Below are 24,351 nucleotides of genomic sequence, written 5' to 3'. Positions count from 1 at the left end.
AGTTTGAACGTGTACGCTAACAATGCTCATTCTGTAATGATTTAAACTGCATAAATATCAAACGGGTCTCAAATCATCATATCTTGTGTGAAGTTAACAGGTTTTATTGAGTACCGAAACTAAACTGTGATTTAGCCTACAAAACAAGTAGAGTTTGTGTGTAAAAGCTAGCCTCATGGCATCTAACTCGAAGGAAACTCCCGCCTCAACTGGCCCGTCTACACGATGGCAGTCCAAACAAGCTCGCTCGACTTTCGGAATTCATGAACAGCCAAGATTTGCTTTCACTCATTGAAGATAACATCAAACACGGTTTTAATGGACCGTCTATGGCTGAACTTATTGGTAAGCTAATTTTGGATACGTTTTCAAATGAAACATTTATTAACTTAATTAACAAAACCGTTAAGAAAACCTTAGAGGCAATTATAGATAGACTCGGCCATGTTGAAGGCTCACTATTTGTTTGTGAAACCAAAATAGCGCATTTAACAAATGATTTTTTTTTAGTCCATCAGCTTCGTTGTAGATCAAAAATAAAATGCATAATTAACTCACTCAGTTGATGATCTAGAACAATATTCACGCAGTAACAATATCAGAATTTTTGAAATACCAGAATCTGACAAAGAAAACACTGCTGATGAATTAGCATGCAAATTAGCAAGCAACAAGCTGCGAGTAAACATCAACTTACACGACATTGAACGTTCTCACAGAACATGACGAAAGAATGATAAATCACGTCGACCTAGGCCAATCATTGTTTACTTCATAATAATAGATGTCGAAGACACTTTATAACAGTACGCAGGAAATTAAAAGGCTCTGGGATACTATTCAAGAGGATCTTACGCTAAAACGACGCAATCTTCTTGCCCAAGCTAAGCAACATCAGAATACAAACAGTGTTCGGTCTTATATTTTTTAATTTAACTTTCAAATGATAGTATCCGTGGTGTTGCTCTTAAACTTTTAAACAATTACTTATCAAATAGATTCCAGTGTACTTATGTTAACAATCACACCTCTGATCTTAAGCCCATCACCTGTGGTGTTCCCCAATGGTCCTTACTTGGCCCTCTTTTATTTTTAATTTATATCAATGATTCACCAAACGCCTCAGATATCCTTACTTTTTATCTCTATGCAGATAAAAATGTGTTAACTTTGAGTCCATTTTCAAACTTTTAGCCAAGAATTAATTAATACCAATGATTACTTTAATGTGAATAAACTTTCAATAAAACTAAACAAATGTAACTTTATGTTGTTTGGATTTCGTCACAAAAAACTGACCGAAGAGTCTCATAACATTCATCAATCAAATAATTCCGCATACTTTATCGTCTTTCTTCTTTTTTACCCGCTCATATTTATTTATTTATTTATTAGCTACTGTAATATTGTATGGGCCAACAATTATTCTTCAAATCTAAATAAATCACGTCCTTCAAATGAAAGTTGTTCGTCTGATTTCAGGTACTTCACTTCTTGCCCATTCTTATCCTTTTTTCTAACCTTAAACTCTTAACAAACTCCAACAATGTATTTTCGTCCATGAACATATTCATTCTAAATTGCCTGAAATTGTTTATCTAACTGTTTATTTGAAAAAAAATGAAGATTATTACAATGTGTTTAGACCTACTTTTACATATTCATCTAATAAACGTTTAGCACCAAGTAGTAAGTACAGAATAAGGTACATATATATATATATAATATCTTAATATTAATAACAGATACTACATATATTTGTGTTTTTGCCTACACACGTCAACAATTTACATAAATGAAAATATACTGCATTTGCAAGTCAAATGTAAGCACCGTTGGTCTGCCAAATTGGATATGTAGTTAAAAAAACACCTAAAATCAATTTGTAAACTTCATGTGAGGCTTGTATATTTATTTGTATTCTTCCAGGGTGTCATCTGTTACCTAAAGTTGATGCATCTTCTAATTAATCTTCAGTGAGTTAAGACGTATATATTATCTGTTCATAATAATGTTTAAAATGTTCCGTACTTTCGTTCTTATAATATTCTACAGTGGTGGGGTAGCGGCTCAAGGTAAGACATTTAAAAGAATCGTATTTGTCTGTGTAGTCCCTATCTCAGTTGAAAAAAAACCATTGTTTAGACAGTTTTTATTTAGGTATAGGTCTACATTTCCATGTAACAATGTAGATATCCGAGAAGACTCGTTCTACCACCTGAACAATAAAGCGAGTGAGCCTCGAACCCTTGCCAATTTTATGGCTACGTAATTATGGTTCCACTGTCTTAACCGCTCGGCCACTAACTTGAAACACATAAACATTGTTTGGACAGCTTTTTACCAATTTAAATTTTATGAGGTATAGGTCTACACTACCATGTATTAAACTAAATTAAATCAGCTCATAATGCTGAAACCGGCTATTTTAAAATAAACTTTTTTTAGTATAATATTATCGTCCACACGACAAAAAGCCTATATTCATAGGAATAACTCAACAACCTTAATGTACGTTTTTATGCCTAGCTTGATGCTTGGTTGAAGTATATTGTGAGTGGTGGCTGAGATAAATAGTAACCATATATAAAAATATTGATACCTGGTACCGAAACCAGTCAGTACCGTAATAATCTGTTAAGCCAAACTTCATTTTGTTATTAGACAAGCAGCTGGTAGCATCACAGAGCACAACAGTGGATGGTAATGTCGCAAGTCGAGCAATTGACGGTAATTTTGATACCGATTTGACACGCGGTTCATGCTCCTTAACAGGTAAGAGAAAGCGATGTCTCTCTTTATACTGAACACCTTGCAACTAAACCTTGTAGGGAAAATATGAAATATCAAATGTGGATGGAATGTTCATTTATTAGTAATTTCTGTTTACAGAGGGTAACAGTTTTAATTGGTGGATGGTGGATTTGGGGAGATTGTACTCCGTCACAACTATAAGAGTTTACAATAGGGCAGGTAAATATATATGTTAATTTGTCTACAAACTTCTCTTCTTGTTACATTGCGTTTTCTTAACAGCTGAAACCAACTTCCGATGTCCATCTCATCTTTATGTCGCGGCTTTAAATACATTTTTTTCTCTTTGTTTTATTTTCCATTCATTTATTTTTGTTTATCTTTGATTTAACATGGCTGTGGGGTTTTTTTTTCAAGCGTAAGAGACGATAATTTTCTGTATTGTAAGTTTTTTTCCCTACAAAAAAAAAATTGGATTTCTCAATTTGCCGTAGATGGTTTAAGAGAACAGCTAGTATCAGCCGTCGTGAATATCTGCATTGGTTCAAACTCTTCATGCGTTCAATGCGGTACACCTTTTACCTTAAAGGATGATATTTACAAAGGTCCAATGATTGAAAGATCATGCTCGTCAGTCATTGGCAGGTATTTGAGGGTCAGTAATACGGATTCACCTGTCCAGCTATGTGAAGTCCAAGTTTTTGGCTCAGGTGTGTATACCAAAAATCATTTTCATTTCATGCAGTATCAATGAAAACCCTTCTAATTTATTTTGTTTCTATTTACCGTCGTTAATTATCGTCCTAGTAATGTATACTCAGGCCTTTACAGCTATATATGTGTGTAGATATTAATTGATATTACTGTACTTTAACCTTGGTATATGACTGTACTACTTTATTACAAAATTAATTATCATTACAGTATATTGTTTCTTTCAGAACCTGATATTTGTGCTCTTGGAAATACATGTGACGTCAAAATTGGTGTATGCATCAATAATGGCACTAATTACTACTGCGGGTGTAACGCTGGTTACACTCTTCAGAGTGATGGAGAGTCTTGTACAGGTATGACATCCGGTACCGGTACTACTGATACAGTACTAAAGACCACCGCCAAACATTGCATTGATGTACCACTATTAGCATTACAACCATACCATAACCAACTAAAACGTTACTAATATCACCACCAATTGCATTGAGAGTCCTATATAGACCATTCCATGATCAGTTTAAGGCACCAAATAATACCATTTTTTAGTAGATTCCGTTTGATTTTCCTTTTTCTGGGCTAATTGAGGGTTCCGGATTATTTTTTTTAAACTTTTGGTTGCTTAAATTTATATTTTTGATTGAACAAATAAAAAATGTATGATATATAAATAAGTATTATTCTGTATAACAAAGAGTCAGTACTATTCGTTTCTATTACCAAATCATTGCTTCTGAGGTAAACTTAACGTTTATGATTATTCTTAACCATACCCTTTATTATGATTATTCTAAAGTTGATCCATGCTTCGATTCGGCTCTGAATAACTGTGATCAGCAACATGGACACTGCACGCCTACGGACACCAGTTATAAATGCGGATGTGATACCAACTACATTTTGCAAAACGATAACCACACCTGCATAAGTAAGTTAAGGCCTAGAGCAAAAAAAACAACGGGAGAAGTAGGCGAGGTCAAGTTGATTACAAACCTATTTGCTTATTAACTTTTCTTAAATTTAAGATGATTCATAACTAATTTTGGAACTGCTTATTTGTTTACAATAGTAATACAAATTATAGCATCAGCATCAGCATCATGAAAACCCATTTGACGCGTACTCAAAATACTGATGATAACTGAATATGATTTTTTTACAATAGCATAACTCTAGTACGTTGAACTTCCACCTATGTTTTTGTAGTAGAACTAATAAAAGTGAATTCATTATCTTTATTTTTAGTCGATGCTTGTTCAAATTCTACCCTCAATAACTGTGATGAAACGTATGGACAATGTATGCCAAATGGTGGTGACTACACGTGCGCATGTGTACCAGGCTATACACTGGATTCAGATGGTTCCACATGTTTAGGTTGTTATTTTGAATTATTTTGCCAACTTAAAAAAACTTAACCCGAACGAACACTTTAAGATTCTATCTTCTTTATTCGCCAAATTCAAATAAATTGTATTGTTGTATGTTGTTTATTGTAAATAAATTTCCCTGCTACAGATCATTTTTTATCAATAGATTTTGACATTTGTGCTAACTCGACATTAAACCGCTGTGATAATGAGCGAGGATTTTGTGTCCGCAACGGTACTGGATATTACTGTGGTTGTAATCCTCCACTGTACAAGATTCATTCTGACGGCTTTCGTTGCATTCGTAAGTTTTCTGTCTCTCCTACTGTTTTCAGTGTTTACCTTCTTACATACTTCCCTGTTCACTCCATTCAACATTTTCCACTTACTATCTTTTTGATCTTTGATCCTCTCTTCTTACAACCATTGTTCGTCATAATACCTCCCTGGTATCTTTTTTTTGATCTTCCTCTCTTCATGGCAACTCTTATAGCCATTGTCTCATAATACCTCCCTGGTATCTTCGTTTTGATCTTCCTCTCTTCTTGGCAGCTCTTACAACCATTGTTCATCATAATACCTCCATGGTATCTTCGTTTTGATCTTCCTCTCTTCTTGGCAACACTTACAACCATTGTTCGTCTTAATACCTCCCTGGTATCTTCGTTTTGATCTTCCTCTCTTCTTGGCAGCTCTTACAACCATTGTTCATCATAATACCTCCATGGTATCTTCGTTTTGATCTTCCTCTCTTCTTGGCAACACTTACAACCATTGTTCGTCTTAATACCTCCCTGGTATCTTCGTTTTGATCTTCCTCTCTTCTTGGCAGCTCTTACAACCATTGTTCATCATAATACCTCTCTGGTATCTTCGTTTTGATCTTCCTCTCTTCTTGGAAACTCTTACAGCTATTGTCTCATAATACCTTCCATGGTATCTTCGTTTTGATCTTCCTCTCTTCATGGCAACTCTTACAGCTATTGTCTCATAATACCTTCCATGGTATCTTCGTTTTGATCTTCCTCTCTTCTTGGAAACTCTTACAACCATTGTTCGTCTTAATACCTCCCTGGTATCTTTGTTTTGATCTTCCTCTCTTCTTGGCAGCTCTTACAACCATTGTCTCATAATACCTCCATGGTATCTTCGTTTTGATCTTCTTCTCTTCTTTGCAGCTCTTACAACCATTGTTCGTCATAATACCTCTCTGGTATCTTCGTTTTGATCTTCCTCTCTTCATGGCAACTCTTACAGCTATTGTCTCATAATACCTTCCATGGTATCTTCGTTTTGATCTTCCTCTCTTCTTGGAAACTCTTACAACCATTGTCTCATAATACCTCCATGGTATCTTCGTTTTGATCTTCTTCTCTTCTTTGCAGCTCTTACAACCATTGTTCGTCATAATACCTCTCTGGTATCTTCGTTTTGATCTTCCTCTCTTCATGGCAACTCTTACAGCTATTGTCTCATAATACCTTCCATGGTATCTTCGTTTTGATCTTCCTCTCTTCATGGCAACTCTTACAGCTATTGTCTCATAATACCTTCCATGGTATCTTCGTTTTGATCTTCCTCTCTTCTTGGAAACTCTTACAACCATTGTCTCATAATACCTCCCTGGTATCTTCGTTTAAATCTTTCTCTCTTCATTGCAACTCTTACAGCCATTGTCTCATAAAACCTCCATGGTATCTTCGTTTTGATCTTCCTCTCTTCTTGGCAACACTTACAACCATTGTTCGTTTTAATACCTCCCTGGTATTTTCGTTTTGATCTTCCTCTCTTCATGGCAACTCTTACAGCCATTGTCTCATAAAACCTCCATGGTATCTTCGTTTTGATCTTCCTCTCTTCTTGGCAACACTTACAACCATTGTTCGTCTTAATACCTCCCTGGTATTTTCGTTTTGATCTTCCTCTCTTCTTGGCAACACTTACAACCATTGTTCGTCTTAATACCTCTCTGGTATCTTCGTTTTTCTTTCCTCTCATTCCGAAGGTTGTCCTTTTACCTTCTTACTTTATCCATCCTTTTCCAACCGAACATCTCTTTTAAGCTTCTTCTGTTTTGTAGATCTTTCCTTTTGTCGCAAAGAAAACGTATAGCAGTTTATTTTCTTCTAAACCAAATACCAGTTGACTACAGCATGCCTTTCACAACATGCATATGTTAAAATAACCATCATACTGTTTTTATTTACGTCAGCCGTTCCTCAATCCAAAACCTTTAAGTTGGTAAATGGTGACGATGCCTGTCTTAGGGGAGGATTAAAGGAGTTTCAAAGTCGTAGCCTGCTTTATTGTGCAAACGCTTGTCTGGGAATAGCATCCTGTACAGGGTATCATTACGCAGGTGGTTCCTGTGTTATTATGGAAGACGGCTCCGCAGTGGAGGAATATTGCTATAAGACTGGTAAAACATATGTTGTTCCGCCAACCTAAATATATCAGTTGGCATGGGCTAGAAAAGGAAGCTTTCGATATGGGATAACCTAGGATCTGGGAATTAGTCGTGTTAAGTTATTTGTGTGCTTGCCAGTACGTTCGGATATGGTATGTTTCCTCAATCGATTTCCTTAGTAGTAGGTCCTACAACCCAAAATGTTAGGTCAGGTTGTCAAAAATTCGAAAGCTATCCAATGACGATCTACTGTCATTAATCAATATAATGTTCTACTTTAAATATCTAAATGAAATAAAACTAATTTTAATTATTATGATTATTGCGTAATTGTATGATAGAATCAAGAACACATTAAATATCAAAATATAATACACCAATGTTATGTTGAGATTCAATACTTATTGGTCTGAGTGTTAGGAAATTACTGTGAGGTGGAATTAAGAAGGGAATGTTAATAATTAAACAGATTCATAAGACTTAGTGTACGAAAAAAAAAAAAAATCTGTTCGCGTTTTGAAAATATTTTGTTTATACTATTGCTTTTGAAATACAACAGCGCCACCTATTTTGTACTTTCGTTGCAAATGTTATTGTTATGACTGGTTTCACGATGGAAGTACATTTTTTGAGAGATATATATGTACTAATTTAGACCAAATTTAGACCATTTAAATTAACTTTAGATCTGTTTAGAATTTTGACGTGGAATCGTTGGAAAAAACATAATTAGCTTAAATGAGTTACAGTTGCCTGTCGAAGTTTCGTATTGCTGTCTTTCAGCCTAGGCCTAGTATTAGGCTTAGTCGTTTTAGCTTTGCTAGGCCTAGACATTTTTGGTCCTTCGTTGACATAATTAACACTAACAGTAAAATTCATATAAATAATAATATTTAATATAATTCTTAAAAACAAAATGTTACTGTTTCAATCAATGTGAATCAAATGTAGGCCTTGGCTAAGGCCTACCTTTTATTTATTTGATTTAAATGACAGGGATCTATTTAGATGTTATACAAACAAATAATGAATGTCTTATATTCGTGTAATGGTACAAATAATGGTGAATGATGAAAGGATATATATCAACTCGGCTCTCGCCTCGTTGATTTAATTACACGGGTAGTACTAGTAGCCGTGAGTGGAGACTAGCCTTAATAGTCGTCATGCGCAAACGATCGTACGCTGTGAATTATCTCCGTTTAGTCTAGGACCTGGGTCAGATTTGTATGCATTTAATTTAGGAGAGAATATCTCAACTGTTATAGGATAATTTGACCCCAACGAACAACATGGAATGTGTGCCAAATTCGCTATCCGGGATCGAAGGTTAAAAATGTGTGGTCATTTTTGGGTCAAAGGTCAGTAAAAGCATTTCCGGTCATTTTTTCGCTAAAAGTTGTGCTAGACCGAATATAAATATGTATATTCTGAACAATTTGACACCAAAAGAACACTTGAATTATTTAATATTATAAATAAACCAAAATAAATTTACACTAGTTAATATACTCATTTTAGTAAAAAAAATAATAAAATATGCACATTTTTAACAAAATTAGCATCATAATTACAGATTTTTAATACAAGTTGGGTAGCAATAGATAGAATATTTTATGGGCTTTTTATTTGATACAAAATAGTTTTTCCAAACACTTAAATTATTTAATATTATATAAATAAACATAACAATTACGCTACCAAATATTCATTTTATATATAAAAATAATCAAAATATGCACATTTTCCATACAATTAGCTTCATAATTAAAAAGTGTCAATACAAGTTGGGTAGCAATGGGTAGCATATTGTGTATGCAAATCTGACCCAGGTCCTAGACTAGTTTATAAGAGTGTGTTCTTGAATGCTCGATTTATTAGACTGAAGTTTTTTTTTATTTTCAAGAGGTTCAAGTTTGTAGCGTTTCCTCTATGTCTGAAAGTATATATATTTATTTTATAATGATATTATCTATCCCTGTATGGAACAGTTTTGTTCATGCTTTGCACGCAGATTACAAAAATGTATGCGATGTTTTCATAGATACAGTTTGAACGTGTACGCCAACAATGCTCATTCTGTAATGATTTAAACGGCATTAAATCTCAAACGGGTCTCAATTCATCATATCTTGTGTGAAATTAACAGGTCTTACTGAGTACGAAACTAAACTGTGATTTAGCCTACAAAACAAGTAGAGTTTGTGTGTAAATACTAACCTCATGGCATCTAACTCGAAGGAAACTTCCGACTAAACTGGCCCGTCTACACGGCAGTCCAAACAAGCTCTCTCGACTTTGTCGGAATTCATGAACAGCCAAGATATGCTTTCACTCATTGAAGATAACATCAAAAAAGATTTTAATGGACCGTCAATGGCTGAACTTAATAATAAGCTAATTTTGGATACGTTTTCAAATGAGACATTTAGTAACTCAACAAAAAGGTTAAGAAAATCCTTCAGTCAATTATAGATAGATTGGATCATGTTTAAGGCTATTTGTCTGTGAAATCAAAATAGCGGATTTAACCAATGATTTTGAGTCCATCAGATCCTTGTAGATGATCAAAAATGAAATGCATAATATAAACTACTCAGTTGATGATCTAGAGCAATATTCACGCAGTAATTTTTGGAATACCAGAATCTGACAAAGAAAACACTGATGAAATAGTATGCAAATTAGCAAGAAGCAACAAGCTGCAAGTAAACATCAACTTACACGACATCTCAACGAACAGGACGAAAGAATGATAAAGCACATCGACCTAGGCCAATAGTTTTTTACTTCATATAGAAGTCGAAGACACTTTATAACAGTACGCAGGAAGGCTCTGGGATACTATTCAAGAGGATCTTACCCTAAAACGACGCAATCTTCTTGCCCAAGCTAAAATTGATGGTCGTATTTTTAATTTTAAAACTCCGTGGTGTTGATCTTAAACTTTTAAAAAATTACTTATCAAATAGATTTCAGTGTACTTATGTAACAATCATACCTCTGATCTTAAGCCCATCACCTGTGGTGTTCCCCCAATGGTCTTGTGTGGCCCTCTTCATGCGTTCAATGCGGTACACCTTTTACCTTCAATGATGATATTTACAAGGGTCCAATGATTGAAAGATCATGCTCGTCAGTCAGTGGCAGGTATTTGAGGGTCAGTAATACGGATTCACCTGTCCAGCTATGTGAAGTCCAAGTTTTTGGCTCAGGTGTGTATACCAAAAATCATTTTCATTTCATGCAGTATCAATGAAAACCCTTCTAATTTATTTTGTTTCTATTTACCCTCGCTAATTATCGTCCTAGTAATGTATACTCAGGCCTTTACAGCTATATATGTGTGTAAATATTAATTGATATTACTGTACTTTAACCTTGGTATTTGACTGTAATACTTTATTAAAAAATTAATTATCATTACAGGGAGGGATTAAGAAGGGATTGTAATATAAATAAGTAAATTGTGACATTATTATTATTTATCGTAAATTAAATATAGTCATATGTTAGTGTTAAATATTTGAAGAAAAAAAATGTGAATACAGATTCGGTAGAACGACACGTTAAATCTGTATCAATCGCTAAATACATTTCATTTTAAAATACACGTGTAGTACTAGTAGCCGTGAGTTGAGACTCGCATTGGTTTGTAGTCGTCATACGCTGTGCTCTGTTTTGTAATGTAGTCTTGGTGTCGAGTCTTACCAGCGTAAAAGTTTCTAATCGCAAGCTTGTTGGAAATTAAGCCTTGCAAATCAAAGTGATCTCTTTTATCATTTGCTAATTTATATAATTGATATTTCTCCGCAAATCTTCAACACTTAGCGTGATGAAGATTAGATATTGAAAGCCATTGAATGATTATATAATTACAATTAACAACTACAAATGGGGGCAATGACGTCAACAAGAACAAGATATCAAGGCTAAGTTGTGATGGGGCTTATTTCAAATTACGAGTTTTCTTGATTTAGTAATACAGTACACATGTATATCTACAGTAGATCATATGTTTACCTTTATTGTACGATAGGTCTTCAAAATTGAATTAAACAAGTGTGGATTCAGGATTTTTTGATGTCATATTTATTTTTAAAAGCCTTTTCTAGAAGCCCTGCCTGGCTCTCCCAACCGAGGCCTCCTCTTATTTTTTTAGATCAGCCTACTTTCGATCTTGATCTTTTCCATATTCTAAAGTTTCAGGATCAGCATAAAGACTGTACTATGTCATTAAACGTATGGAAATAATAATTGCGTTTTCCTCCGCCTTTGTGAAATCAAACCTGCGATGTTTGCAGCATTGTTGCGTCGTCGGTTCCCACTTGTGATTACGCAATACTGCACTTTTCGTCAATACGTCGTAGCGTTACGTTGCGTCGCTAGTGGGAACCACGCTTAAACTACCGCACATCGGCCTGCGCCACTGAATGTTATTCCGGCCATGCTAGGCCATAACAAAATGAATCGATATCGACTTGTGTTGTGTACCGTATCAATCAATAGAAATATCGGGCAATTATTGAATCGATGGAAAATCATAATTGACCAGGCAATTGGGCACTTTCTTGATGTCATCGACACGTCTCCAGAAACTTATGCAAATGTTTATATTTGATATTAATTATTGTGTCTATCAATCAATTGTTTTTGTTATCTTCACATTGTTTGCATTGATAAGACAATCAGACTGAACATATGGTGGCTAGTATAAATTCTTTATAAAACTTCGACACACGCAAAAACCAATGAATTGTTATATCAATGTTCAAAATGGTATCATACATACTGCTGTTTGCTGTGGCACTTTCATGCGCCATTGTTAGAGGAGACGCTATTAGAAGGCCGTACGGAGTAGTAAGTTTCGTTAATTATCATTATTATTATTGGCGTAATAATCTAAAGTTTGATGAGTAAATGCCCATCATTCAAGGTGTCTCAACGTTGCAAAAGGAATACAGTTTTCGTTCAAATCTGTGTTACAAAATGTCTAACATTCTCGCACAGTAGTCGGAAATTAGCACATGTCACCATAAACTGTCGACAACAATGGGTTTAAAAAACAAAAAAAAGCATGCTCTAGCTTGGTTCCCACTAGAGACATAACGCAAGGACGTAGACGCAACGCAACCGGACCAATGACGAGCGCTGTTCGAATAATCCCATCGCTTGTAATAATTGATCAAATAATTACGTCTTGCGTTGCGTCTCTAGTGGGAACCAAGCTTAGAGCATGTTTAAAAAAAACCGTTGTTGTCGACAGTTTGTGGTTGCAACACATTTCCGGCTACGAGTTGGCTTAGAGAGCCGATATAGCGAGCTTTTGAGGCGGCAGACAAGATACGGTAAATTATACAAAATGCATCTACGCATGCGTATAAGCCACCTCCCACAGCCGTTCATTATCGGATCGATTTAACGTCTTCTTTCGTCTATATCGTCCCTGAACGAAAGGTCGCCAATGAAGCACCGCAATACGCAAAGAATAAACACTTTTATTCAATTTATTGTTTACATTATAAAATTCTGAATAATATATTAGCATACAATTCTATTAATTATAGACAATATTGATCTTAATTGGCTATTAATTATTTTGTTTAGGTTACACAGAATAAAGAACGTGTGTTTTTCACGACTTTTGAAGGTAAACGAATTCAATCAGCAATGCCTCATTGCTCTTTGCTCCATTATTGGTATCCATATTTACGATAACTTCATTCCTTTAAAATACATTGAACTCAAAATTAGACTTAGTTTTATTTTTTATCTTGATGATTTTTTTTACAATTTTCATCTTTATTGTCCCATCTTTTTCTTCAATTTATAATATGTTGATCTTGGTCATTAAACTTAAAAAATAAAAGGTTTTTACGAGAGATTGTTGGATATTGTTTTTGTTTTCTATGAACGGATTGCCTTATTAGGAAAGCTAAAGATATTACAGTCATCGGGCCATCTTTGCTATTATGTCTTAAAGTGCAGCAATTTATATCTGTAGGCTAATTGCCAAGTAGAAAATGCTTGTTAACTTAGCAAACAAAATGTAGTCATTATATTATCATCATCATCTGTATCAACATCATAAACACATTTTGTTGTGAACGGTTTAACTATTTTAATTTATTTTTTTAAATTTTCATTTCTACTAACATTTACTAAGATCCTGGCTCCGATAATGCACCTGCGGAGGGACAAGTATCCGTAGCAGGTAAGCATGTGAATTGTGTATAAGGTTTAAACATATAGGCTAACAATATTAGAAAAAAAACGTTCTTTATAAAAAAAAAAATGAAAAAAAATTGTTGAAAGATCTTGGGGTGCATTTTAAAGAACCTCCATTTTAATATTTTCACACAGCTGGAAAACCGAGTTGCAATTTCGAATTGAATGACTGTGGGTTTGATCAGAACATTGCTGGTGATGTTTTCGACTGGAAAAGAAACCGCGACTACGACCACACAACGGGATATGGCTACTCTTTTACTATCAACGGCAATGGTCAAAGCCCTAAGGATAATGCCATGTTCAAGACGACAGGGCTCATACCGGCATCCGGTGGAAATCTACGGTTCTATATCCACACTGCTGATGACTCAAAACGGCAGAAACCAACTCAATTGAAGATCGATCTTTTACCAACGGGTATGCCAAGACAGACGTTCTTTACGTATACCGGTCCAAGTGGAGACGGTTGGGTAGAAGTTAACGTTGGCATTTCATACTACAACTCGTTTCAGGTAATCTTTAATGCCGACCTGACATTTCACCGACGGTCATTTCTCCGACAGGACATTCCGCCGTCCTGTTGACCAAATGCGCAGTCAGTCGGCTTATACATCCATCGTCGTCCATCGCGAAACGTCCGTGTAGGCCTACGGTAATAGTCTTCTTTGAATGTTAAGACGATGATGATAGCGGTGCTAACGAAGATAATGAAAGCTACTTAACAATATAAATTTGGCACCGATTGTAAAATGTCACTAAATAAACATACATGATTTTTACAGTTCCTTTTTGAGGGCATCATTGGATCATCAGGAAGTGATGTCACCATCGATGATATGGTTTGGACTCGTAAGTTGTATTAACTTTCCAATATTTTAGCGTCAGTAACAACTTATATTTTCAGTTGTTATAATAATTATAACAACCATTTAGCTTTTGACCTTCCAAGTTAATGTATCTCCTACGTCACAAATCTTGTGAATTATTGCACATAAGCTATAAAATTAAAACGTTGTTTTTTTTTATTCTTTCACCTTGAAAATTTAATTGGTTCCTGCCATCAAATATGATTACAGTATTAAATATACGTATCTAACAAAAGCTCAAAGTAGACCACTATTCAACGAAACCTATTAAACATTATAATTATATCTCCCGCTGAATGCAACCTGGTGGCGGATGTAATTAAACCAACTATCTTTATTAATAATTATTCGAAATGTCTTTATTATTTTTTTTTTAGCTTATTAACTGAAATGAATAATGCAGCATTACCACCATTGTCAGTTGAAGAGTACGTCATCTTTCAAATCTGATTATACGTTCCAGTTTTTCAAACTGTTTTGAAATGTATATTAAATAGATGTTGCAATTTAATTGTTTATGTGTGAAATGTGGTTATTTACATTAAAATAATGTTATTCCGAACTAGATGAAGTATAACGAATACTGGACGGGATGACAGCGAATTAAGACGAGTGTAAAAGTCGAAATAATGACAACGTGATGATGATATTGATGATGATGATGTCTCTACTTTTACCGAGATGTTTTTAAAGAACAAATAATAGGGCGTAATTTGAATATAACGTATCGCCTAGATAAAAATTGTTTTTATACACTAGAAATGCCCTTGTCTGGCAGGACAATGACGTCCGAATTGTATGTTATGAGTAGACTCAAAGCATAACGTATACATGCAAAATAATTATAATGGATTTTTTTTGTAATTCTCGAAAGCTCCGAGTATAAAGGTCATATTGGTGGTTTTTTTCTAAAATATGAACTTTGCAACATAATTGATAACAATCTGATATATGTTTCGTCAGCTATCAAACAGAAGGAGTCGCGAAATAATTCTCATTTTAAATACAGGTGCTACGAATTATTTTTAATGTTAAAAACAGACGCCAACCGGTTAATTATATCTTTTCATTTGCCCTTGTCAAAATTGATTGTTCTTTTGGTTTATATACCTTCCTTAAAAGAATGCATCAAATTTACATAAATTAATAAAGTTGAATTGTACATATCTTCTAACATTACAAATTGGCTCTTAGCACCATGTTAGGCCATGACGGAAATGTGTATTTTTGTAAACCATATTAACGTCACCCTCATCCATATAAATCATTTATGAATGTGATAAGGCAGCTGGGAAAGTAAATGTCACCAATCTTGAACATAAGCACGGTGATTATTATTTTTTTGTTAATCACTATGGAAACCAACGACGCCATGACACTTTGAATGTCAAAGTTGTTTGTTGCTATGTATATACCTGCATCTGTAATGACATTATGAAGATAAATATCAAACTATTGATTAGGACTAACAAGTGATAAATTGCATATGCTAAAAGAATCAATTGTACTAAAAGTTATCCTCGTCGTCGTTATATACATGTAATAATGACGATTCTTTTCACAAACCGCGTGGTGGATCCAGAAAGTTCGCATTTGTAGGTTTAAACGGGAAATGTTGATGATCGATTCGATTACAATTTGGTAATATAAAACACAGTATGTGTGTGTGGAGTTGAAGAAGACCATATAAAATTCGCAACGGATAAGCAGAGATCATCCATTCTTATAAAGTGAACTAATTCTGTTCTTAACACATTCGCCTATCGTCAATTATTTTCATTACTTTCATCCACCAACTTTCCGTAAGCCTGTTCTCGTGATCCAAATGTCCATATATATATATATTATCTTACGTGTTTCGGTGTTAGTGCAAAATGACACAGACTGCCATCTTCATCCTCGTAATGATCAACAATAAAAATGTCCGGAAAGTAAACCTTGTTTTTACACTTTTAAATATAATGATAATACAGTCAATCATTACAATAACAACCTTAAGCACAAACTAGTTTGACAAAAAAAGTGTGATGTGCCCAAATATGGTAGTGATATGTTCAAATATGGTAGTGATTTGACATCATAACGTCCATATGGGCACATCCCATTGTTTTGTCACATAAAGTTTAGTGTAGACAGAGCTTTACAAACACAGATGCCAACAAATAATAATAATAATAAACTAGTCGATGTAACAGGGTATACGTGAACATTTATTGAATAACTGTTAAACAAATACTGAATCTTTTGGTTCCCACTTGAACGCAACATAAGGATATAAGCACTAAAAAAGTAATTTGACCAATCACGACGCGGTGGATCATCCGAACTATTACTTGTGATTGGTCAACTTACTTGCGTTGCGTCTACGTCGTTGCGTTATGTCCAAATGGGAACTACGTTTCAATAAGACCCTAACGTATGAATTAATCACAACCTGGGACATTATATGGCCAATCGCATGATGAAATGGCTTGATTAAAGACTGTATCAGGCCCACAAGAACGATGCCATGTCCTGTAGCCGTCGCAGTGAAAGTATTTTCTACAGTCATTCGGATCGGCGTAAAACACATTCGACTGACCATTACATGAAAATGCACCAGCTAAAATAAAATAAATATACATTTATTATTATCCATATTTTCAAATTTAATTACTTTTCAATTTACTTACAGTATTTAGTCATCGTTCAGCACATTGTATCTCCACATACTATCTATTTCCGAAGTATCAAGGAATATTTGGTAATACAGCATCTCATTTGTATCACATATGGTGCCTGTATCATGTAATGTTAGGTTAAGGGTTGGTTACTACTACAGTAGATTCACGTGCAACACATGTGATGATGTATTTCGAAATATTCCTATGATACTTCGGAAATAGACACAGTACAGAGAATCGGCTGACAATACAACTAGTATAATAACGGCTAAAGATTTTGTACTGAAGTTTTTATTTCTGTTTTTGCAAGACCCATGAAGTCACGTCTAATTGTTTATTTATTTGAATAGGTAACGTCAATTTCACATCCCTTTATTTTCCTAAACTCTTTAGTCAATACACTAATGATAATGATAGGAGTTGTGACGTCGTTTATATGTCTACTATAGTTGAAAATAAAATAAAATAAATACGTACAAGTTGGGGTGAATGCAAAATCATCAATGTAAATATCTTCTGTACTGTCTTCCATATATCCAACGATTTCAAACTGAAACAAGAAATTTTATAATAATGATTACTGACTCAAAAAACAAGTATTATTATTATTATTTCTTTATACGGGTAGCCCCAACGGCTGTTCTCCCATAGGGCCCAGTTATGATCAGGCTGTGTGTGTACTAGTATGCCGGGGCAACCTCCTACTCGTCTCGAAAGATGTACTAGGTTCTTTAAAGAGCCAATGAGCTAGATGTGTAAACTGGGCCTACGGTTTATAATAGAGAAGACTCGTTCAACCACCAAAACGACGGAGGAAGTGAGCCTCGAACCATTGCCGATGTTATGGCTAGGTATTACACTTAACCGCTCTGCCACTCACTCACTCGCAATTAGGTTGCCATGTTTACGTTACAAAAACAAAAACAATGCATTTGGGTCAAAAATTATATTTCTGTTGGGCATTGGATATTAAAAAGATTTTTAGATTTTTTTTTCGTTTTAATTATTATTATGGAACGAATATTTTGATGAAACTGATTTGCTGAACTGAGAGAATTGATAAACAAAAAGATAAAGAGGAGAAGAAATTAAACGAATATTTAAAATGGTTCTATTGCAACATACCTATTTAATATACACTTTAAGTAATACAGTATCAAAGTTTCAAGTTATTTAATCAAATCATCATGACCTACTAATTTAAAGTCCCTAAGTCTCATTTGAGGATTGGAGTAGAAATGCTCGTGATTTACAACACTGGCACCAGGATTGAACCATGGACCTTGTGACAAGCATTTTATCCACCAAGCTACAACTCTACACTACTTCAGGTAAATGATTCAAGAAAAGAAAATGTTGAAAATATGGATATGCACTGGCCAGTAATATAACATGAAATAATCTTTTTTTTTATAAACACAATGTTTACAGAATCATTTTAAAACAGAATAGAATTAGCATTAAATATAAATATCAATAGTAATCAGAATGTTAAGAAAAGTTTAATTTATACTCCAGCAGAGATAAAAACAACTGCAATTATTTCATGGGAAGTAGACATATGCTCTACTTTAATATAACAAAGTCCAATCTTAAAGATAAAAAGAACCGCTCTATGGCATTAACTATTATTAATATCAATAAAGATGATATGATCATAGCACTGGTTCTATGTATATCAACATCTCACGCAAACCTTCTATTTAAATTGACACTTTTACATTGTTATGACAAAAAATAAATATCATAAAGACGGCATATTAAATACTATGTATTTACTAATTTAGGTACAAAACCGTAACGGAAATGAGAATTGACGCCCTCTGTTTTGCTGTAACTTGTTTAAAAGTACTGTATATAAACACTATACTAGACTAGTTTCGGCATACACGAGCGTGCCATAACTATACAGGAGCTGGAATAACAAACGGACAGAACTCAACTCCGGCGCAAAAGAAACGGTTGAAACATGTTGAAACTAGATAAAAAACAACGCATCCGATCAAACAAATATGATGGTGTGGTGGTGGTTCTATTAAAGATGTATTGTCCTCCTGAAAAATAATTCTTAACACAATTTTTTTAAATATGCCATTTTAATGTAACATAATAGTTACCACTTTGACCAAAAATTGGATCGAAAAAAAAATGTATTACCTGAAAAAACTGTAATTTAAAGCAAAAAATGGTCAAATTGGCTGCCAGCCAATGGATTTTGGTTGAATTTAATCATTTATTTTGTCATGTTATACATGAAAACATTTTTTTTTTCTACGGAAGTGATTAATTTTATTAAAACTACAAAATCACATATTCAAAGTCTGATTTATTTAATTTTCATTGTTCATCTTTAAATGAAAATAGGCTAAAAACTGTTGTTAAAATTACCCTGAACGTCACTGACTGACCCATATCCACGTCTACGCTCATGGGTACCCATGGTCTTTCAAAATCTTCATCGCTCATTGGCACCCATGGTCTTTCCATTTCATTGCTCGTTAAATATATCAACTTTCTCTCACCACCATCAATGCGTGTGTACATTGACAGTTTTGATTTTTCCGTTGCGTTCTTTGATGGAATTCGGTACCACATGCTAACTACGCCAGAATCTGTACTGAACCACGGAGACAAGAGAGCTGACTGAACCGAGCATTTTCCAGAATCATCTGCATCCATTCGCATGGAACAACCTGGAGCAGCTAGACAATTAGAAAACGCAATTTACATCATTTAAGTTTTAAAAACATAGACTTAATCTTTCTAACGAGTTTGTTTACTGTACACACATTTCAAACATGAAAAGGGTGGGTTGTGTTTAAAGTTAGGAGTTCCGAAAATCGTACGCATGACGTACAGAATCAAGGCTTTCCCCGACCATGACTCTCTTGTCCATGGAATTAAGGACGACGGCTATCCTGTTTATGTCAATGCGTCTTATGATTAACATAGGCCGAATTAAGCCATGGTCTGAATCAAAGAGACACAAAATAATAAATGGGATGTTAATGCGAGTAGAGAACTTAACAGTGTGACGTGTTAACCGCGAATGACTGACAAACCACCAGTCCCACTACACCTGCATAATCTTATTTGCATAACAACGCACGACATACCAAGCCGTGCGTTGTTATGCAAATAAGATTATTACAAACAAATACGATATAAATTCTCTTATAAACACGCAAAGAAGCGAACTATCAATTTTCTGGAGGAGGTTCAGTGTAGGCTACCAATATGGCTCAATATATATATATTTATAGGAGCTGCTGTTTACCTGCTAAACCAAATCCCTGTCATAACTAGCTTCGTTTGACCTGCAATAAGGATTCACACGAACAAGGAGAAACACCAAGAACCGAAGAATATAGAGATGATGCAAACAATGGTTTGTCTCTTTGTTGTTTTGTTTCTATTCTTATACACAGCTTGAATTATTTTATTATTTATAATCTAGTTTTTCAAATTTTCCCGATGAAATAATAATGTTTTTTCGAAAACCTGAAATACACTGTTTAGTGACGTTTGGGGTGTATACATGTAGGTATACACTTGCCAAACCGGGAATGTTTTGGGGATTTTTGATAGACAAAAATAATCGATACTTTTTTTTCTATTTTTTGAAAGTGCGTAAATATACTTACTGTTTTCACAAATTCTACGCCAATAATAATATGATGTCACAGGTCCCACTTCTGCCGTTGAAATATCGTGAGAAAAACTGCATTCATCTTGTTCAAATCCACAGTCAATACTGTACAAATCTATTTTCAAAGGGAAATATCACAGTTACCTTTGCTCAAAGAAAAAAAATTGAAGCAATTGTGTTATTTTCTTATAGATAGAACTTCTTAGAGTAGCACTTTCACAATGCGTTCAATAAATGAAAATTGTTCTATCTACCAAATTATGTTGGTATTTCAATTAGTAATCGCAGCCCGCAAAGGCTTATGAAGACCACTAGAAGCTGTATATTAATCAATTTTAAGGAATTGTTTTAGAGCTTATAAAATATTTGCTCATGAGATTTGCTCGAAAATTCTCTAAAAGTAAACACGTATAACAACTAGTAAAACTATATTACTTAAAAAAACCCAATATATTCATTGATTCATTTTGTTACATGATTTGTACTTGTACTCAATTGTCATACCTGATGCTGTAAGACTGGACGACGTACTCAAACCCACTACATTTTTATTCTTCTGCAAAGAACAAACAAACCTGAATTTCGGTTTTGTTATATAATAGGTATAAGGTGGCCGGAGAAAATAAAAAATGAAGATTTGTACAAAAGAACAGGAGAAATTGAGTGGAGTAAGAACGTAAAGAAAAGAAGGCTGACATGGTATGGTCACCTGCTCTGTTTAAATGAAAACACACCAGCTAAGATCGCACTTAGAGAGGCTCAGAGAAAGACCAAAAGACCAAAGGAAGACCAAAAACAACATGGATGGCAAACATAAAAGCAGAACTTTTCACATGCGGACCTATACACATGCTTGCTAAAAAACGTACTGAGTGGCGAACACAAGTGAGACGTGCAATGTCTAACGACGATTAGCGTTTTAAGAGAGATAAAAAATACATCACATATTTTCACTACTGTTATACAAAAAGTCAAGATACGTTTATGCCTAACATTTCTACGAAGGTTTTCAGCTATTAAACTACCAACTACTGTGATTTTTCTCATCAAACACGATAAACATGATCCTACCTTTTTAGGGTAATCCTTACAATTTATACTATCGCAGGCGATAACCAAAACAACGAATAATAACACTTTTTTAGCCATTTTAAATGAACTACTTGCAAAAACTAAATTATGATTACTAACCCAGAAAAACTGGAATCAATATATAGTACGCGTAGCTTATCTTGAACATAACAGGATGAGATAGCAAAATACACAAATTTACTCGAATTATTTTTGATAATAGGCGCCATATTATTCTTCATATCTTTATATCTATTTCGTGCACGCAAATACTGCACCAAATGCATAGTTTGTAGATAAAAAACAAAAGACAAAAACATTATTGCATATACAGTCTAATGTATTAATTAACAAATGGATAAATATTGAAAACAATCAATTTAGTTTATCTTGTGAGGAAACATTAGGAGATAATGGACACGGATGTTGCGGATATCTTCTCAACATTTAGTAATGACGTCATACAATTTAGGATAGTTGGTTGGAGCCCTTTTGTCAACATTGGCAGTCAATATTATCAAGTTGAACTACAAGAACAAAAGAACAAACAAAATAATACCGAAGGCACTCTTCAAAACGATATGTTGATTACAATTATCAATAGTGAGCCTTAGATTTGCAACAACCGACATGTGATTGTCGGTCGTCGCCTGGACCTCCACCAAAACTGTAGGCCTATAGACTCTATCAAGACAATGGAGTGAGAAGTTACCATCACAACTTCCCCGCATGCGCGTTGACATGAACATTTTCTTAGGTCATCGATCGTCGCAAATATCTATGAGTACCTGTTCATTATGCATGTTATGTCAACATTACCCAGTGGATCTTCCAGTTGCAAGTATGTTTAGAAAGCGTAGGCCTACATTCAGTTACCAAGCACAATGTAAAAAAAAAGAAAAATGATGTTACTACCAAAATACCCTCCTCATCTTTGACAAACTCAGTTCTTGATAGAGTTTCTCAAAAGTCAAGAGGCAGTCTCATCAAGGCATGGGTTTTTTTAGACCGGTGATGCTTTAATTAAAGCAAAATATACTTTACTAAATGTCAACAGCACGTCACTGACTAACCGAATTTAGCCGGTTTATTCAAAAGAAAAAATAAGGGAAGATTAAATTAACACCCACAAATTCGGTCATCTGTATATTTTAGGGCATGGCCTACAAATGACTATAATTTTAGCATTTTAATTTGAAGCCCACGTTATCCATTGCAATATTTAGCAAGGATAGGAGACACTATTCGGTTAGCGAATACAAATATTTAAAACGGAACTAATGTTATAAATATATGAGCAAAAAAAGATGCAGCTGTTACTCGACCTTTTCAAATGAGCTTGACAACGTAAATAAAAAAAAAGAATACAGATGAGTGTAATGAGAATGATGAGGTACAATAAATACCTACAACCAGTGGCGTAACGTGCATGCCAGAGGCCCCTGGATTAGGAATCTCCAACGCTGGAGCGTTTTTAGCCTTTTCCACATATTTTAATGCCAATTGTTTTCCTCTGGACAATGCGAGTCAGGGGGCCCTATAAGCTCCGGGCCCCCTGGGTTTAGCCAGTGAACGGTCATAGCCGTTACGCCACTGCCTATCCAATGATCGCGTAATGATGCTAAATTCATTTAAGCTTCCGATATATATAGTATAGTACGCCCTTTTACAGAGTTATTGTTCCACCACCCTGATGCCCCCCCCCCCCCCTCCATCCCTTGCTTGGACGCAACGTAAGAGGACGTAATTAATGGCACCGCAAGAAATTTGACGGATCATCCAAACTTTCGCTTGTGATTTGTCAACTCACTTGCGTTAAAGGGGGATCCAATCTCGTGAAATGTCAAATCCCGCCCTAACTTTACGCTATTTTTTAAACTCAAACAATTCACAATCCTTCCTCGTTGGAAAAGTTAGAGAATTCTGATTGCATTTAAAACGGATAGCGACATTTCAATCTAAGGCGTTAAGCAATTATATGGGGTGGGGCATATAGGAGGTCTTGCGTTACATATAAAATATATTCAATATCTATTATTACTAGTAATAAAGCATGATGACCTTGATGGATATGCGTATTATAGTACAGGAACATGAATGGAATAACCGCTCTGATTAGTTGATCAACGACATCATCAACAGAGATTACTATCTATATCATAACGACGACCGGACAGATAGACAGCCTGAGCACCAACCACTCCAAATGCTTTATTAACCAACGCAGTGGATTAAACAGATGATATATTCACAACCAATATATTCCAATTAAAATAGTGTTATCGTAATCACGCAATATTGAAATATTAGTATTATATATCATTAATAAATAAGATCCAACCTTTTTCTTCTTTGTTATAATCATCAATTATGCGTACACTATCGGCAGAAACGAAACGATTGAATAATTTATGTAATTTGTGTGTCTACGTTTCAGTACATTTATTACAACGTACCAGCATCGATGAATAACCATCTCACGGGCATTATTCATAAACTACGTGAACCATAACACCTTGTTATATGATAGGCTGTTTTTATGCTATTGCTAATGATACCAAAATGCCCAATGTTTATTGCGTGAGCTTTTGAATAATAACAACAACATAGAGCGCAGTATACG

General features: G+C 34.6%; 4 protein-coding genes across 5 annotated transcripts in view; 3 read left to right on the top strand and 1 right to left on the bottom strand.

Moving 5' to 3' along the window:
• LOC144844141 (coiled-coil domain-containing protein 24-like) overlaps window positions 1-24,351 on the top strand; it is a 66,631-nt gene that overhangs the window by 21,377 nt on the left and 20,903 nt on the right. The window lies entirely within an intron of this gene.
• Window positions 814-7,390, top strand: LOC144844978 (uncharacterized). 2 transcript variants are annotated; one of them, XM_078702096.1, is made up of 10 exons: window positions 814-910; window positions 1,930-1,988; window positions 2,665-2,775; window positions 2,893-2,973; window positions 3,249-3,464; window positions 3,696-3,824; window positions 4,268-4,399; window positions 4,717-4,848; window positions 5,008-5,145; window positions 7,054-7,390. In XM_078702096.1, the coding sequence occupies exons 4-10, from the start codon at window positions 2,916-2,918 to the stop codon at window positions 7,287-7,289; spliced, it is 1,041 nt and encodes a 346-aa protein (XP_078558222.1). In that variant the 5' UTR covers window positions 814-910; window positions 1,930-1,988; window positions 2,665-2,775; window positions 2,893-2,915; the 3' UTR covers window positions 7,290-7,390. The 2 variants fall into 2 exon arrangements, with proteins under 2 accessions (XP_078558222.1, XP_078558221.1); XM_078702095.1 differs by lacking the exon at window positions 814-910 and having other exon boundaries at window positions 1,983-2,095; window positions 2,673-2,775.
• On the top strand, window positions 11,961-14,856 carry LOC144844150 (MAM and LDL-receptor class A domain-containing protein 1-like). The gene is made up of 6 exons (XM_078700899.1): window positions 11,961-12,108; window positions 12,856-12,898; window positions 13,415-13,462; window positions 13,612-13,991; window positions 14,262-14,328; window positions 14,723-14,856. The coding sequence occupies exons 1-6, from the start codon at window positions 12,016-12,018 to the stop codon at window positions 14,728-14,730; spliced, it is 639 nt and encodes a 212-aa protein (XP_078557025.1). The 5' UTR covers window positions 11,961-12,015; the 3' UTR covers window positions 14,731-14,856.
• Window positions 16,565-24,239, bottom strand: LOC144845007 (uncharacterized). Its single transcript, XM_078702122.1, has 6 exons — window positions 24,070-24,239; window positions 21,162-21,213; window positions 20,653-20,772; window positions 19,397-19,710; window positions 17,486-17,558; window positions 16,565-16,947 (listed from the first exon to the last, which is right to left on the bottom strand). The coding sequence occupies exons 1-6, from the start codon at window positions 24,091-24,093 to the stop codon at window positions 16,769-16,771; spliced, it is 762 nt and encodes a 253-aa protein (XP_078558248.1). The 5' UTR covers window positions 24,094-24,239; the 3' UTR covers window positions 16,565-16,768.

This window comes from Antedon bifida, chromosome 6, assembly GCF_963402885.1.
Source record: "Antedon bifida chromosome 6, ecAntBifi1.1, whole genome shotgun sequence".
Taxonomy (NCBI): Eukaryota; Metazoa; Echinodermata; class Crinoidea; order Comatulida; family Antedonidae; genus Antedon; species Antedon bifida.
This window is presented reverse-complemented; position numbering and strand designations above follow the sequence as displayed.

What these genes read in the sequence shown, in the direction of transcription:
- LOC144844978 (XM_078702095.1), top strand. Translation starts at nt 2,012, where the DNA reads ATGTTTAAAATGTTCCGTACTTTCGTTCTTATAATATTCTACAGTGGT. An exon ending in GTAAGACATTTAAAAGAATC is followed by an intron (nt 2,096 to 2,672) that starts GTATTTGTCTGT and finishes TTAGACAAGCAG; the next exon opens with CTGGTAGCATCACAGAGCAC. An exon ending in AGATGGTTCCACATGTTTAG is followed by an intron (nt 4,849 to 5,007) that starts GTTGTTATTTTG and finishes TTTTATCAATAG; the next exon opens with ATTTTGACATTTGTGCTAAC.
- LOC144844150 (XM_078700899.1), top strand. Translation starts at nt 12,016, where the DNA reads ATGTTCAAAATGGTATCATACATACTGCTGTTTGCTGTGGCACTTTCA. An exon ending in GTTTTTCACGACTTTTGAAG is followed by an intron (nt 12,899 to 13,414) that starts GTAAACGAATTC and finishes ACATTTACTAAG; the next exon opens with ATCCTGGCTCCGATAATGCA. An exon ending in CATACTACAACTCGTTTCAG is followed by an intron (nt 13,992 to 14,261) that starts GTAATCTTTAAT and finishes TGATTTTTACAG; the next exon opens with TTCCTTTTTGAGGGCATCAT.
- LOC144845007 (XM_078702122.1), bottom strand. Translation starts at nt 24,093, where the DNA reads ATGATTATAACAAAGAAGAAAAAG. An exon ending in TTATAACAAAGAAGAAAAAG is followed by an intron (nt 21,214 to 24,069) that starts GTTGGATCTTAT and finishes TGTTCTTTGCAG; the next exon opens with AAGAATAAAAATGTAGTGGG. An exon ending in GTCAGTCAGTGACGTTCAGG is followed by an intron (nt 17,559 to 19,396) that starts GTAATTTTAACA and finishes TTCTTGTTTCAG; the next exon opens with TTTGAAATCGTTGGATATAT.